The 11950-nt window shown below is 51.0% G+C and overlaps 1 protein-coding gene across 1 annotated transcript in view; it reads left to right on the top strand.

The window, feature by feature from the left end:
- Positions 1 to 682: 682 nt before the first annotated feature.
- The window catches only part of LOC138096156 (polycystin-1-like protein 2), a 101389-nt gene continuing 90121 nt past the window's right edge, over positions 683 to 11950 (top strand). The window contains exons 1-3 of the mRNA XM_068992233.1: positions 683 to 983; positions 3303 to 3467; positions 6593 to 6778. Coding sequence (XP_068848334.1) covers positions 683 to 983; positions 3303 to 3467; positions 6593 to 6778 — 652 coding nt within the window. The remainder of the gene's footprint in view (positions 984 to 3302; positions 3468 to 6592; positions 6779 to 11950) is intronic.

The following is an 11950-nucleotide window of genomic DNA, read 5'->3' as shown; positions in this document are numbered from 1 at the left end:
ATGGACACCTGTTGGAGGGTTTAGGTAGTTGGGTGAGGATGGGCAGGTTTGAAGTTTTAAAAGCTTATTTTCATGATGACATCAAATACATTTTGTAGGAAATATTTATTCTCAAATAGGCACGAGTGGTAATGTGATAAGTCAGAGAGCAGAAAAAAGTCTTACTTAGGATGGAGCCATGCTGGGAGAATGCGATTATCATCTGGGCAGAGTGGCCACTCCAGACAGTAGGGCTGGAGATGAGCACCACTTGGTTTCTTCACCATCCATAACTCTAGCTTTCCTGCTGTTTTCCTTTTATCGGATAGTTCCCACAAGCTGATGGCTCCTCGTGAAACATTTAGCCCTGAAGGGTAATGACGTAAAACCAATAACCAGTCATTTTTATCAGAAGCTGACAGTTGACCCAATGACAAGCAGACAGGTGATACAGCAATGTTATCTTTCTCTACAAGACTGTTTTGCAAATTAACTGGATTTGGACCTGTCATGGAACAAAGAGCCGGGGGAAGCAAAACGGCAGACACATTCATCCTGAGTGTTTTGTCTCTTAGACAAGAGGTTAGTCACTATGATGTGATACAAAACGAGGAGGAAAGATGGATCGCAGTCAGTTGTGAGGGCACCAACATATGAAGGACCTGAGCCGACTCCACCCAGATGCTCCAGCCGTGGTTCAAACATGAGCACCTTGGCCGTGGTACTCCTGGGGCTTGCTCTGGAGTTTGGGGCCATTACTGCTAAGCCAGAGGCTGGCAGCTTTTGCTCTAAGAGCCAAGTGGCTTTCAGAGATGCTTGCTATGAATTTGTGTCTCTCAGCCGCACCTTCCATGGTGCCCAGCGCTGGTGCGAGGGGCAAGGAGGTCATCTGGTCTTCATTCGTGATGAAGCCACCCAGCAATTTCTGCAGAAGCACCTCTCCCAGGACAGGGAATGGTGGATTGGACTCACAGGGAACTCAGCTCGGAATGGAACCGCGGAAGGTAGGTGCTGTGATAATTACAGTTTACGGGGAGTTTGTGGCTGTGATTCTCACCATAGCTTCTTATCCAGAGCTCCATGGAGCAAATTAACATGTGCCAATTCTCATGATTAGGAGATTCTCCTTTTGGTTGTTTCGTGGATCAAATGAAATAATTCTTGCTCAGTCGCTAGCAGAGAATCTGGCACACAGCTAACGTGCTAGAAATGTCCTTTTCTTTACTTGTGCCTAAGACTAGCTGTGGCATCTTCAGTTCTTGGTGGAACAGTGATGGGCACTGCCCTGAGGGCTTCACATCCATTTTCACACTGAATCCTTATAATTGATGAGACTTATCACTGTTGTCCCTACTCGATAAACAAGAAAACTGAGCCTCAGGAAATAATGACTAAGTTATTTCCAAAGCACTCCCATATGTCTTTCCTTACTTGTTATGAGGCTGAAGCGGGTTAAGTGCTTAACACAGTTCAGTTCACAACAGAAAGTCTCATGTTAACGGTCGCCCTGGAAACCCTTCCTTATCCTTTTCTCGGTTCTTGGTGGAATAGTGAGCCTTCCTTCAACCCCCGCATGCTCAGGTGAGCCCTCCTCTTTGCACCTGAGGACCTTGCCCACTTCTGGCATGACGTCAGTTCCTAGGTGTCTTCCCCACACTGCGAACTCTTCGAGGGGAGGAATGGTATTCTGGCCGTTCTTGTTCTCCTGGGGTCCGTTCATAACAAAGAATGGGTGTTCATACCTAAGCTTTACACCTGCCCCATGAGGCGAGCACTGCTACACTTATTCTATGGACAGGAAACATATGTCCAGAGAGAGGACATGACTTGTCCAAGATGACTGTGTCCTGCCACCTTGCATTGCTCTGTAGAAACTGCTGGACTTTAGCAATGAGTAGCTTGGTCTGGGCTGAGCACCTGCAGAAACGTGCCAGCATGGATGGAAAGGCTTTAATAAAGGAGCATCCGGCAAAGCTCAGTTTAGGAAACTCACAACCAGGAGATCTGAATTCTAAGATGCATCTTCAGGTGACATCCATTGAACGGTTTCTTGTTTTGTAGGCACAGAAAGTGTGGATTTCGGTATATCAGACACTCGTCTACACGCAGTTAAAGGAGCATGTCTATTTTAGGTCTTTCCTTGCTCATTATTGGCTGTGCTGGGCCTTTGCTGCTGCGTGAAGGCTGGCTCTAGTTGCAGCAAGTGGGGGCTGCTCTCCAGGCGCAGGGGCTTCTCTCGTCCTGGAGCACGGGCTCTGGGGGTAACCGGCTGCCGCAGCTGTGGCATGTGGGCTCAGTAGCTGTGGCACACGGGCTTAGCTGCCCCGCAACATGCAGGATCTCCCCAGACCAGGGATCGGACCAGTGTCCCCTGCATTGGCAGGTGGATTCTTTACCACTGAGGTCCGGAGCATGTCTGTTTAAAATCTCCAAGGGATGCTGCATGGCTGTTACAGAAAATGGGGTAGATCTGAGTAGGCTGCTAGGTCCCAACCTCCAACATTCAAAGTTGCTTAAGAAGCAGGGGACTGTCCTGGCTGTGTGCAGTACCATAGCATTTGTGTACTATGCTACGTACCATTCGTGTACTAGATTCCAGGAGCTCTAGAGGTGGATGTGTGGATGCCATTTGTTCCGGAACAATTTGCAAGAAACATAACAATGATGGGAGAAGTCTGTGAGTTGAAAGAGGGAAGATGTTTTCATTTTACACCTTTTTGCCCTCTTTGAATCTTCCTTAACCATATGTATGGATTCCTTTTCCTCTAAGAAATGGTAAATGTATTTTTAAGTCTTCACAGTGAATATTTCATATCCAGTGCTTTCGAGATCTCTGGTGTCGTTGATACACTCACACACACACACACACACACACACACACACACACAGAGTCTCTCTCTCACTTCTTCAGTAGTCTTGTCAGTGCATTCAAGTCTCTGAAGAGTACTGAGGCAATGAAAACTGCTTTAACTTATCCCTGTCCACGTATATATAACAAGTCCCCGTTTCTTTCTGAAACATTTCTTACCATCCCAAGGCAAACTGCTATGCTCTTTTTTAGACTGGGCTTAGACATTGCTGGGAGCATCATTTATTTAATCAAACTGCCTTGCATGGGCTCTCTGGCTCGGTGACCTGGTTTGCAAGTCAAGAAACCTGGAAGACAGGTCTTCCTGTCTTACGTTGGAAGACAGTGGCTAGGCAATGCTCCTGCACTGGCGTGGTACAGAGGCCCTCAGGCTGTCCGTCAGCACTGATTAAGCACCCACGGCACACAAGGAGTGGCGCTGGGGCAAGGCCTGGTGGTCGTGTTCCCATCCCAGGGCCCAGGATCTGGATGGACGCCTCAGGTGTGAGCTACAGCCACTGGCGCCGAGGGCAGGATGCTTCTGCACCCAAAGCCTGCAGCTACATCGGGAGAGACCCTTCCTTTAGGTGGGTGGCTTCGGACAACTGCACGCAGGAGTTCGCCTTCATCTGTGAGTTTGGTGAGTTGGCCTCTGCTCTGGGGTCCCCCTCCATCTTTTCTCTCTCTTGGTTTGTCCCTGTCTCTCCACATCTCTCCTCACTGTGTCTCTCTGTCTCTCTCTCTGAATGTCCACGGTCTTTGTGTGTGATGCTCTGTGTCTCTCTGTTTCTCTCTGACTCTCTCTGTCTCTCTCTGAATGCCCACGGTCTCTGTGTATGATGCTCTGTGTCTCTCTGTCTCTCTGTCTCTCTCTGAATGCCCACGGTCTCTGCGTGTGATGCTTTGTGTCTCTCTGTCTCTCTTTGTCTCTCTCTGAATGCCCACGGTCTCTGCATGTGATGCTCTGTGTCTCTCTGACTCTCTCTGTCTCTCTCTGAATGCCCACGGTCTCTGTGTGTGATGCTCTGGGTCTCTCTCTGTCTCTCTCTGTCTCTCTTTGAATGCCCACGGTCTCTGCGTGTGATGCGCTGTGTCTCTCTGTCTCTCTGTCTCTCTGTCTCTCTCTGAATGCCCACGGTCTCTGCGTGTGATGCTCTGTGTCTCTCTGTGTCTCTCTCTGTCTCTCTCTGAATGCCCACGGTCTCTGCATGTGATGCTCTGTGTCTCTCTGTGTCTCTCTGTGTCTCTCTCTGAATGCCCACGGTATCTGCGTGTGATGCTCTGTGTCTCTCTGTCTCTCTGAATGCCCACAGTCTCTTTGTGTGATGCTCTGTGTCTCTCTGTGTCTCTCTCTGAATGCCCACGGTCTCTGTGTGTAATGCTCTGTGTCTCTCTGTGTCTCTCTCTGTCTCTCTCTGAATGCCCACGGTCTCTGTGTGTGATGCTCTGTGTCTCTCTGTCTCTCACTGTCTCTCTATGAATGCCCACGGTCTTGTGTGTGATGCTCTGTGTCTCTCTGTGTCTCTCTGTCTCTCTCTGAATGCCCACGTTCTCTGCATGTGATGCTCTGTGTCTCTCTGACTCTCTCTGTCTCTCTCTGAATGCCCACGGTCTCTGCGTGTGATGCTCTGTGTCTCTCTGTCTCTCACTGTCTCTCTATGCATGCCCACGGTCTTGTGTGTGATGCTCTGTGTCTCTGTGTCTCTCTGAATGCCCACGGTCTCTGCGTGTGATGCTCTGTGTCTCTCTGTGTCTCTCTGTGTCTCTCTGTCTCTCTGTCTCTCTGAATGCCCACGGTCTCTGCATGTGATGCTCTGTGTCTCTCTGTCTCTCTGTGTCTCTCTCTGAATGGCCACAGTCTCTGTGTGTGATGCTCTGTGTCTCTGTGTCTCACTCCACCGTCTCTCCAGCTTGCATCCCTGTCCACTTACCTGCCTACCTCTGCTCTAGGCTCACCTGTCTCTGTCTTCCCCTCTCACAATCTGCATTAGAGGGAGATGCCCAGCTCCATTTCCTTTCCTTTCCAGTCTTCCCGTGGAAGGAGATGTGGTCCCAGGAGATTGTTCTCACTCGCCCTTGACTCCTGCTCCCTGGTCAGCCTGCCTTTGAGCCCCTCACCCCCAACTCCTGAATCCCCTCTATGCTCTGCTTTTGTGCCCTTTCCAGCTGCTGCCCGTGGTTGACCCTTTGCGGGCCCTGGGGGCTGTGTGTGTGTGCAAGTCCCTGAAGGCATGGCCTGTGGCTCCATGCTGGGTCCTGCCCGCCATGTGGGGCCTGGTCTTGGAGTTGAGCTACCCCATGGTCCCCCGACCCTCAAGCCAGGCCCAGTAGAAGCTTTTGGGCTTTCTGGGCCCAGCTCTCTTCCTGTTTCTAAACCCCTTAGTGGAGACTCTGGCTTCCAGGCCCCATTCTGGGCTCAGACACTTACAGGGGTCCCTGCTCTATTTCCCCCATGCTCAGCTTTAAATAGGTGCATTCAAGCTTAACTCTCCTGCCTGGCTGATTCTGAAACTCAGAAACTTTGTGCACCTGTGGGTTATGCAACTTCCCTGGCTTACCAAGTCCCTCCCTCACCCCCACGAAGCCCCTCCCCTTCCCCACCCCCACCGCAAGCCTGTCTCAGCACCTTCAGCCCCAGGAGCTGAACTGCGCACGCCTGTGTGCACTTACTCGTCACACAGTAGAAGGACCTCTACTGTTCTGTTGCAGGCCCACTACAAAGCTAAGAAAGGGAGACTCGGAAGTTCTGGGGTAAATTCCTGGCCCAAGGTCACACATCTAGGAAGTGACGAGACGAGATGTGACGATCAGAGACAGAGAGACAGGGGTAGATGCTGTGCTACTGGCTTTGAAGACGGAGGAAGGGGCCACGGAATGAGGACTGTAGGGGCCTCCAGAAGCTGGAAAAGGCGAGGGAATCGATTCTCCCCTGAAGGCTCTAGGAGCAATCAGCCCTGGCCACACCTGGATTTAGCCCAGCAAAGCCCACACTGAACCACGACTATAAGAAGATACATTTGTGATGTTTAAGCCACTAAGTTTGTGGTCATTTGTTACAGCAGCCATAAGAATGAACACAGATTTTGGTCTCAACCTCTGCCCTGTGGCGCTCCCACCAGGCAGACAGGCTTGAGTTTAAAGCCAGTGGTTCCCACTTTCTGCTGTTCACACCTCAGCTAGGTCAATAAACAAATGCTTACTTAGTGTGGACCACATGCCAGGAGCTGGGCTGGAGTGGGGTCTCAACACAGGGACCCCACAGAGCCCAATGTCACCAAAGAGAAGGATAACAGTACAGCTCATAGGACTGGTAAAAAGACTCAATGAAATCACCTGTTCTTTCAAAAAATGCTTGTTTAGCATCTATTATGTGCCAGGCATTGTCTTCAGATAAGGCTCAAGGAAGGTACTTGAACAGGCGGAGCTATAGTTGCCGCTTCTAGGGCCCCGACTTTACGTGTAAAGATTCATTTGATCCTCCTAACAGCTGTATGGGGTGTGATATTGACTACCCCATACAGGGCAGGCACAGAGAAGCTGAGTAGCCTGCAGAAGGCAGCACAGCCAGGGCAAGGCCAGGCCGGCCCAGACCCTGGGCAGTCTGGCTCCAGAGCCACGCTCACGCGCACTACATTGTTTCTCAGCCCTGCTGAGTCAGCTCCCGCTGTGTCCAGCATCTCACAGTCCTGGCCCAAGGGCCCTCCACTTCCCATCAATGGGCACTGGCCCATCTGCGACCATGTGTCCTCCTTACCTTTGCCACAGGTGTCGGCCAGAGTCTGGCCTGCGAGGGCCTCAATGCCACCATGCACTGTGGCTCGGGGGAGGTCATCCAGATCCAGGACGCTTTCTATGGGCGCCGGACGCCCCATTACTGCATCCAGGATGCCAGGCACCCCTCAGACCTGGAGGAGGAATGCAGCTGGGTCAGCGTCAAGGATGAAGTGGCAGGTAGGACCCAGGGGCTCTGGCTGCAAGTGCAGGGCACTCCTCGGTGTCCTGCGCCCACCGAAGGGGCCTGGAAGCATTGCGCTGCTTTCACGTCTGAACTCGGGCCTCTTTCATGTGGGGAGACTGGCCAGTCTGCCCACACCAAGGAGGGCAGTAAGGCGGCCGTGGCTCACACCTCACCTGACATCAAAGCCACCTGATGAGTCCGGTGGGCATGTTGCTCCCCATCCCAACTGGGTGCAAACAATATTGCTTTCTCTTCTGTATTTAAACTTCTAAAATTTGAAAATAATTCAAATGTACAGACAAGACTAAAAAATACTTCAACAAACTCCTTGGACTCAATACCCAACTTTGTCAGATCTTAACATTATTCCATATTTGCTTAACATTTTCTCATTACCAAAATGAATAAAGTGTTAGACTACCCGTCATTCCTCTTGATACATGTACTAGCATATTTGCTTCACCCATTATGTGACTACATCATAGTTTGTCTCTGCCTCTGTTGAGAGATGTGTGGATTGATCCTTGCTATGCGAACAGTCCTGAAACAATTGTTTTTCTTTGTCTAATCAAACCACCATTCTGGATGGTATCTCCCCTTTACATGGGAGGATTTCTCTAGGCCCTTGTTTTCCTAAACCAGATTAAATCTGCCCCTGAGCCAGGTTTGTCTGGTGACAAGGATTTTCCCTTGGAAAACAACTTGCTCCTCTCCCCACACGTCTGACCCACACTGCGCTTGCTCCTCTTAGAGCAGGCGCCGGGGAAGGAAATGCCGGCTTCAGCTAGTTGGTTCCCTCCGACTCCCTCGTTGGCCCCACATCCCTGAGACTGTGGCCCCTAAGGGGGAATGGCCTGGGCTGGACGGGCCAATGAGTGTGCCTCCCTCTCAGGTGGAACTCAGTAGGCTATTTCCTCAAACACTCAGATGCAAGCTCTCAAACCTTGTAGTCACACCCAGGGGGCACACAGGATGAAGCCCTGCATCCTTTGGGGGAAGGTTGGAGGAGATCTGGGCAGAGCCCCAGGAGGTGTCTGTTTGTACCTAAGAGCCACAATCACTCTTTCATTCAATCAGTTTGCCAACAGTAAACTGATTAATCGAGTACCGACAGTATGCCATGCACGATAGCGGGCTCTGTAGATTCAGTGATGAGTAAAACACAATCTGTTCCTCAACAGAGGTCACAGTCTGATGGGGAGATAGACACAAATGCAGGCTTACCTAGCACTGTGCTCAGTGCCACACAGAAGGGAGCAAAGCTGCTCCTTAGTCACTCACACAGAACTCACTTTGTGCCTGCTGTGTGTCAGGTACTGTTCTGTGTGCAGGAGAAAGAGCAGCGGACAGGAGCAAAGCAAAACCAACGTCCCCTCTCTCTTGGAGACTGCACTCCAGTGCTACGGGAGCCCCTAGCAGGGAAAGAACGCACGCTAAGGGGTGCAGCAAACGGCCCCGGCAGGACACCAGGCATCATGCTGGGTCTCCCAGCAGAGCGGATTACCCAAGCCATGGAAGCGCTGAGAAGCCAAATAGATGAGGATGCAACCCCCAGATCAGAGTGGCACAAAGCCACTACCATCCCAAAGGGCTGGAGGGGCAGCCACAGTGGGTGTCACACCAAAACCAGAAGTCAGGGCCGCCCAGCAGGCGCCGGAACCATGACGGAGGCTGCCCTGTGGGAGCAAGGACCCAGGGGAGGTCCTTGCCAGAGGGAGCTGGGGCTGCAGAGGAGCTACCGTGAGAAGGGGTGAGAGGCATCCTGCCCACACCTCTTCCCATCCGGGGCAGGTAGAATTATGAACACCAAGGTTCCCATCCCAGTTTCTGGAACTGTGGGTATGATGAGATGCTATGCCCACTAATACGCGAAATTACGTGGCAAAAGGGTCTCTGTGCAAGTAATTATGGTTGCTAATCTTAAAATAGGGAGATTATCCTGGATTACCCAAGTGGGCACAGTCTAATCGCATGAGCCCCTCAAAGCAGAGAACTTTCTCCAGCTAGAAGCATAAGACAGATGTGGCAGATGGAAAAGTTGGATAGATTCAAGCATGAAACAGATCTGATGGTAACTGCAGGCTCTGAGATACAGGGGGCCATGTGGAAGGACTGGAGAGAGGCCTCTAAGAGCTAAGGGCGGTCCCAGCTGACAGCCAGCAAATACATGGGACCTCAGTCCTACAGTCCCAAGGAACGGAGTTCAGCCATCAGGAAGAATGAGACTGGAGGCAGGTTCTTCCCCAGAAGCTCCAGGAAGGAAACACAGCCCTGCTGTGACACTGTGATTTCAGCCTGTCATACGCTGAGCAGAACCCAGGTGAGCCCACGCAGACCTCTGACCTCCAGAACTGTGAGGTAATAAATGCTTTATGCCACTAAGTTTCCATCGTTTGTTACAGCAGCCACTGGAAACTAATACATTGCCTTCAGTCTTCCATCAGCACCTGCTAAAGCACAGGGGAGTGTGGGAAGTGTAGTTCCCCGAATTTGAGACCAAGTGGGGTGAGGGTGGATATGCGGGCTGATGGTCAAAGGACTGGCCCACTTCCCAGGGGAGGTGAGATCTAACTGAGACCTGAAGATCTGATAGGAATCACGCAGGAAAAGGACAACAGGGTGAATGGGGCGGGGTGTTTAGGGAGAAGGAAGAGCCAGTGTTGGTCTTGGGGCTGAGACAGAGCGCAGTAGGTGCAGGCAGCTGCAAAGTGCTCAGCACAGGTAGAGGTGGGGCGCTCGCACCCGAGGAACCCAGGCTGTAGCCCAGGATGTTGGGAAAGCACTGGAAGCTTTAGAGCAGGGGAGGAATACGGCCAGGTGTATTTTAAAGCCACCCACTGGCTGCTGTGAGTCCAGGCAAGGGAGGCTGATGCCCGAAACCCAGGTGAGAGAGGCTGGGGGCACAGACTAGGGCAGTGCAGATGGAGAGAAAGGGAGAGGTTTCAGAAACAGGAAGTACTGATGGGACTCATCGATGATGGGAGTCCAGGATGACCCTGACATTGAGAAGAGAGGCTGGAGGAGGAGCAGCTGGTGGAAAGGGGAGAAGGGAGATCGTACTCATGTCCTGGGGCTGCCTTACCAAGTACCACAAACTGAGCTGCTTAAAACAACAGAAACACATTCTCTGGCAGTCTAGAGGCCACGTACGAAATCAAGATGAGAGCTGGACTTCTCTAGCTCTGAAACCTGCAGAGGCGAGCCCTTCTTCTCCTCATCTAGCATCCAGTATTTGTCAGCAACACTCCGCCATAAACCCTTGTAGATGTGTCTCTCTAATCTCTGCTTCCAGCTTCACGTGTCCTGTCTCTGTGTCCAAAGGACTGCAATCATACTGGACAAAGGGCTTACCCTAATGACCTCATCCTAACTTGATTATGTTTGCAAAGACTCTATTTCCAAGTAAGCTCGCATGCACAGGCACCAAAGGCTAGAACTTCAAGATACATTTTGGGGGACACACTTGAACTCTAATCAGAGATCAAAACCTCATTTCAGGATATGAGAAACCCGGGGTACCCTGTGATATCCATGTGTAGATGCTGTGTAGACAACTGGACACGCAGGATCGAAATTCAAGAGAAAGCCAGACAAGAGACATAAATTGGAGAGTCATTGCTGCTGCTGCTGCTGCTAAGTTGCTTCAGTCGTGTCCGACTCTGTGCGACCCCATAGACGGCAGCCCACCAGGCTCCCCCGTCCCTGGGATTCTCCAGGCAAGAACACTGGAGTGGGTTGCCATTTCCTTTTCCAATGCATGAAAGTGAAAAGTGAAAGTGAAGTTGCTCAGTCGCATCCAACTCGTCCATGGCTAATAACAACAGGTGAGGGTTATTAGTCTAAAATCACTATGGATGGTGACTGCAGCCATGAAATCAGAAGACAATTGCTTTTCGGTAGGAAAATTATGACGAACCTAGACAGTGTGTTGAAAAGCAGAGACATTACTCTGCTGACAAAAATCCATATAGTCAAGGCTATGGTCAAGGCTATGGTCTTCCCAGTGGTCACATATGGTTGTGAGAGCTGGACCATAAAGAAGGCAGAGCACCGAAGAATTGATGCCTTTGAACTGTGGTGCTGGAGAAGACGCCTGAGAGTCCCTTGGACAGCAAAGAGAAATCAACCCTGAATACTCATTGGAAGAACTGATGCTGAAGCTGAAGCTCTAATAATGGTCACCTGATGCGAACAGCTGAATCATTGGAAAAGTCCCTGATACTGAAAACGTTGAGGGCAGGAGAAGAGGGCATCGGAGAGTGAGATGGTTGGATGGCATCACCAATGCAGTGAACATGAACTTGGGCAAACTCTGGGAGATGGTGAGGGACAGGCAGGCCTGGCATGCTGCAATCTATGGGGTCGCAAACAGTTGGACATGACTGGGCAGTTGAAGAAGACAAGAGGGAGGCATGAAACCGTGACACAGGGGGAGGAATCAGAGCCAGGAGAGAATCTGAGGATGGGGTGGTGCTTGCCTGGCAAAGTAACTGGACAGGCAAAGAGCACTGAGAAATGTCAAAATCTGGGACTTTCCTGGTGGCACAGTGAATGAGAGTCGGCCTACTAATGGAGGGGACACAGGTTTGATCCCTGGTCTGGGAAGACTGTACATGCCAAGGAGCAACGAAGCCCCCAGGCTGCAGCTCCTGAGTCTGCATGCCACAACTGCTGAAGCCCGTGTGCCTCGAGTCTGCTCTGCAGCAAGAGACGCTACCGCAATGGGAAGACCACACACTGCCTCAGACAGTAGCCCCAGGTCGCTGCAACTAGAGAAAGCCCATGCAGAGCAATGAAGACCCAGCACAGCCAAGAACAATAAATGAAAGTAGAAAGAACAAAAATTTAATTTGAATTTTAGCCAATCAGTCGTGTCTGACTCTTTGCTACCCCATGGTAGCAAAGAGTATAGCTTTGGTATTGCTATACTCTTTGAGTATAGAGTAAGAGTATAACCATGGTATAGCTCACCAAGATCCTCCGTCCACGGGATTTCCCAGGCAAGAATACTGGACGGGGTTGCCATTCCCTTCTCCAGGGGATCTTCCCAACCCAGGGATTGAAGCCAGGGCTCCTGCTTTGCAGGCGGTCTCCTGTGTTGCAGGCAGATTCCTTACCTACTGAGCCACCTGGGAAGCCCCAATAAAGTTGTCTAAAAAAATAAA

The sequence above is a fragment of the Capricornis sumatraensis genome, chromosome 20 (assembly GCF_032405125.1).
Source record: "Capricornis sumatraensis isolate serow.1 chromosome 20, serow.2, whole genome shotgun sequence".
Taxonomy (NCBI): Eukaryota; Metazoa; Chordata; class Mammalia; order Artiodactyla; family Bovidae; genus Capricornis; species Capricornis sumatraensis.
Note: the sequence above shows the minus strand (reverse complement) of the source record. Positions and strands in the feature narration are given on the sequence as shown.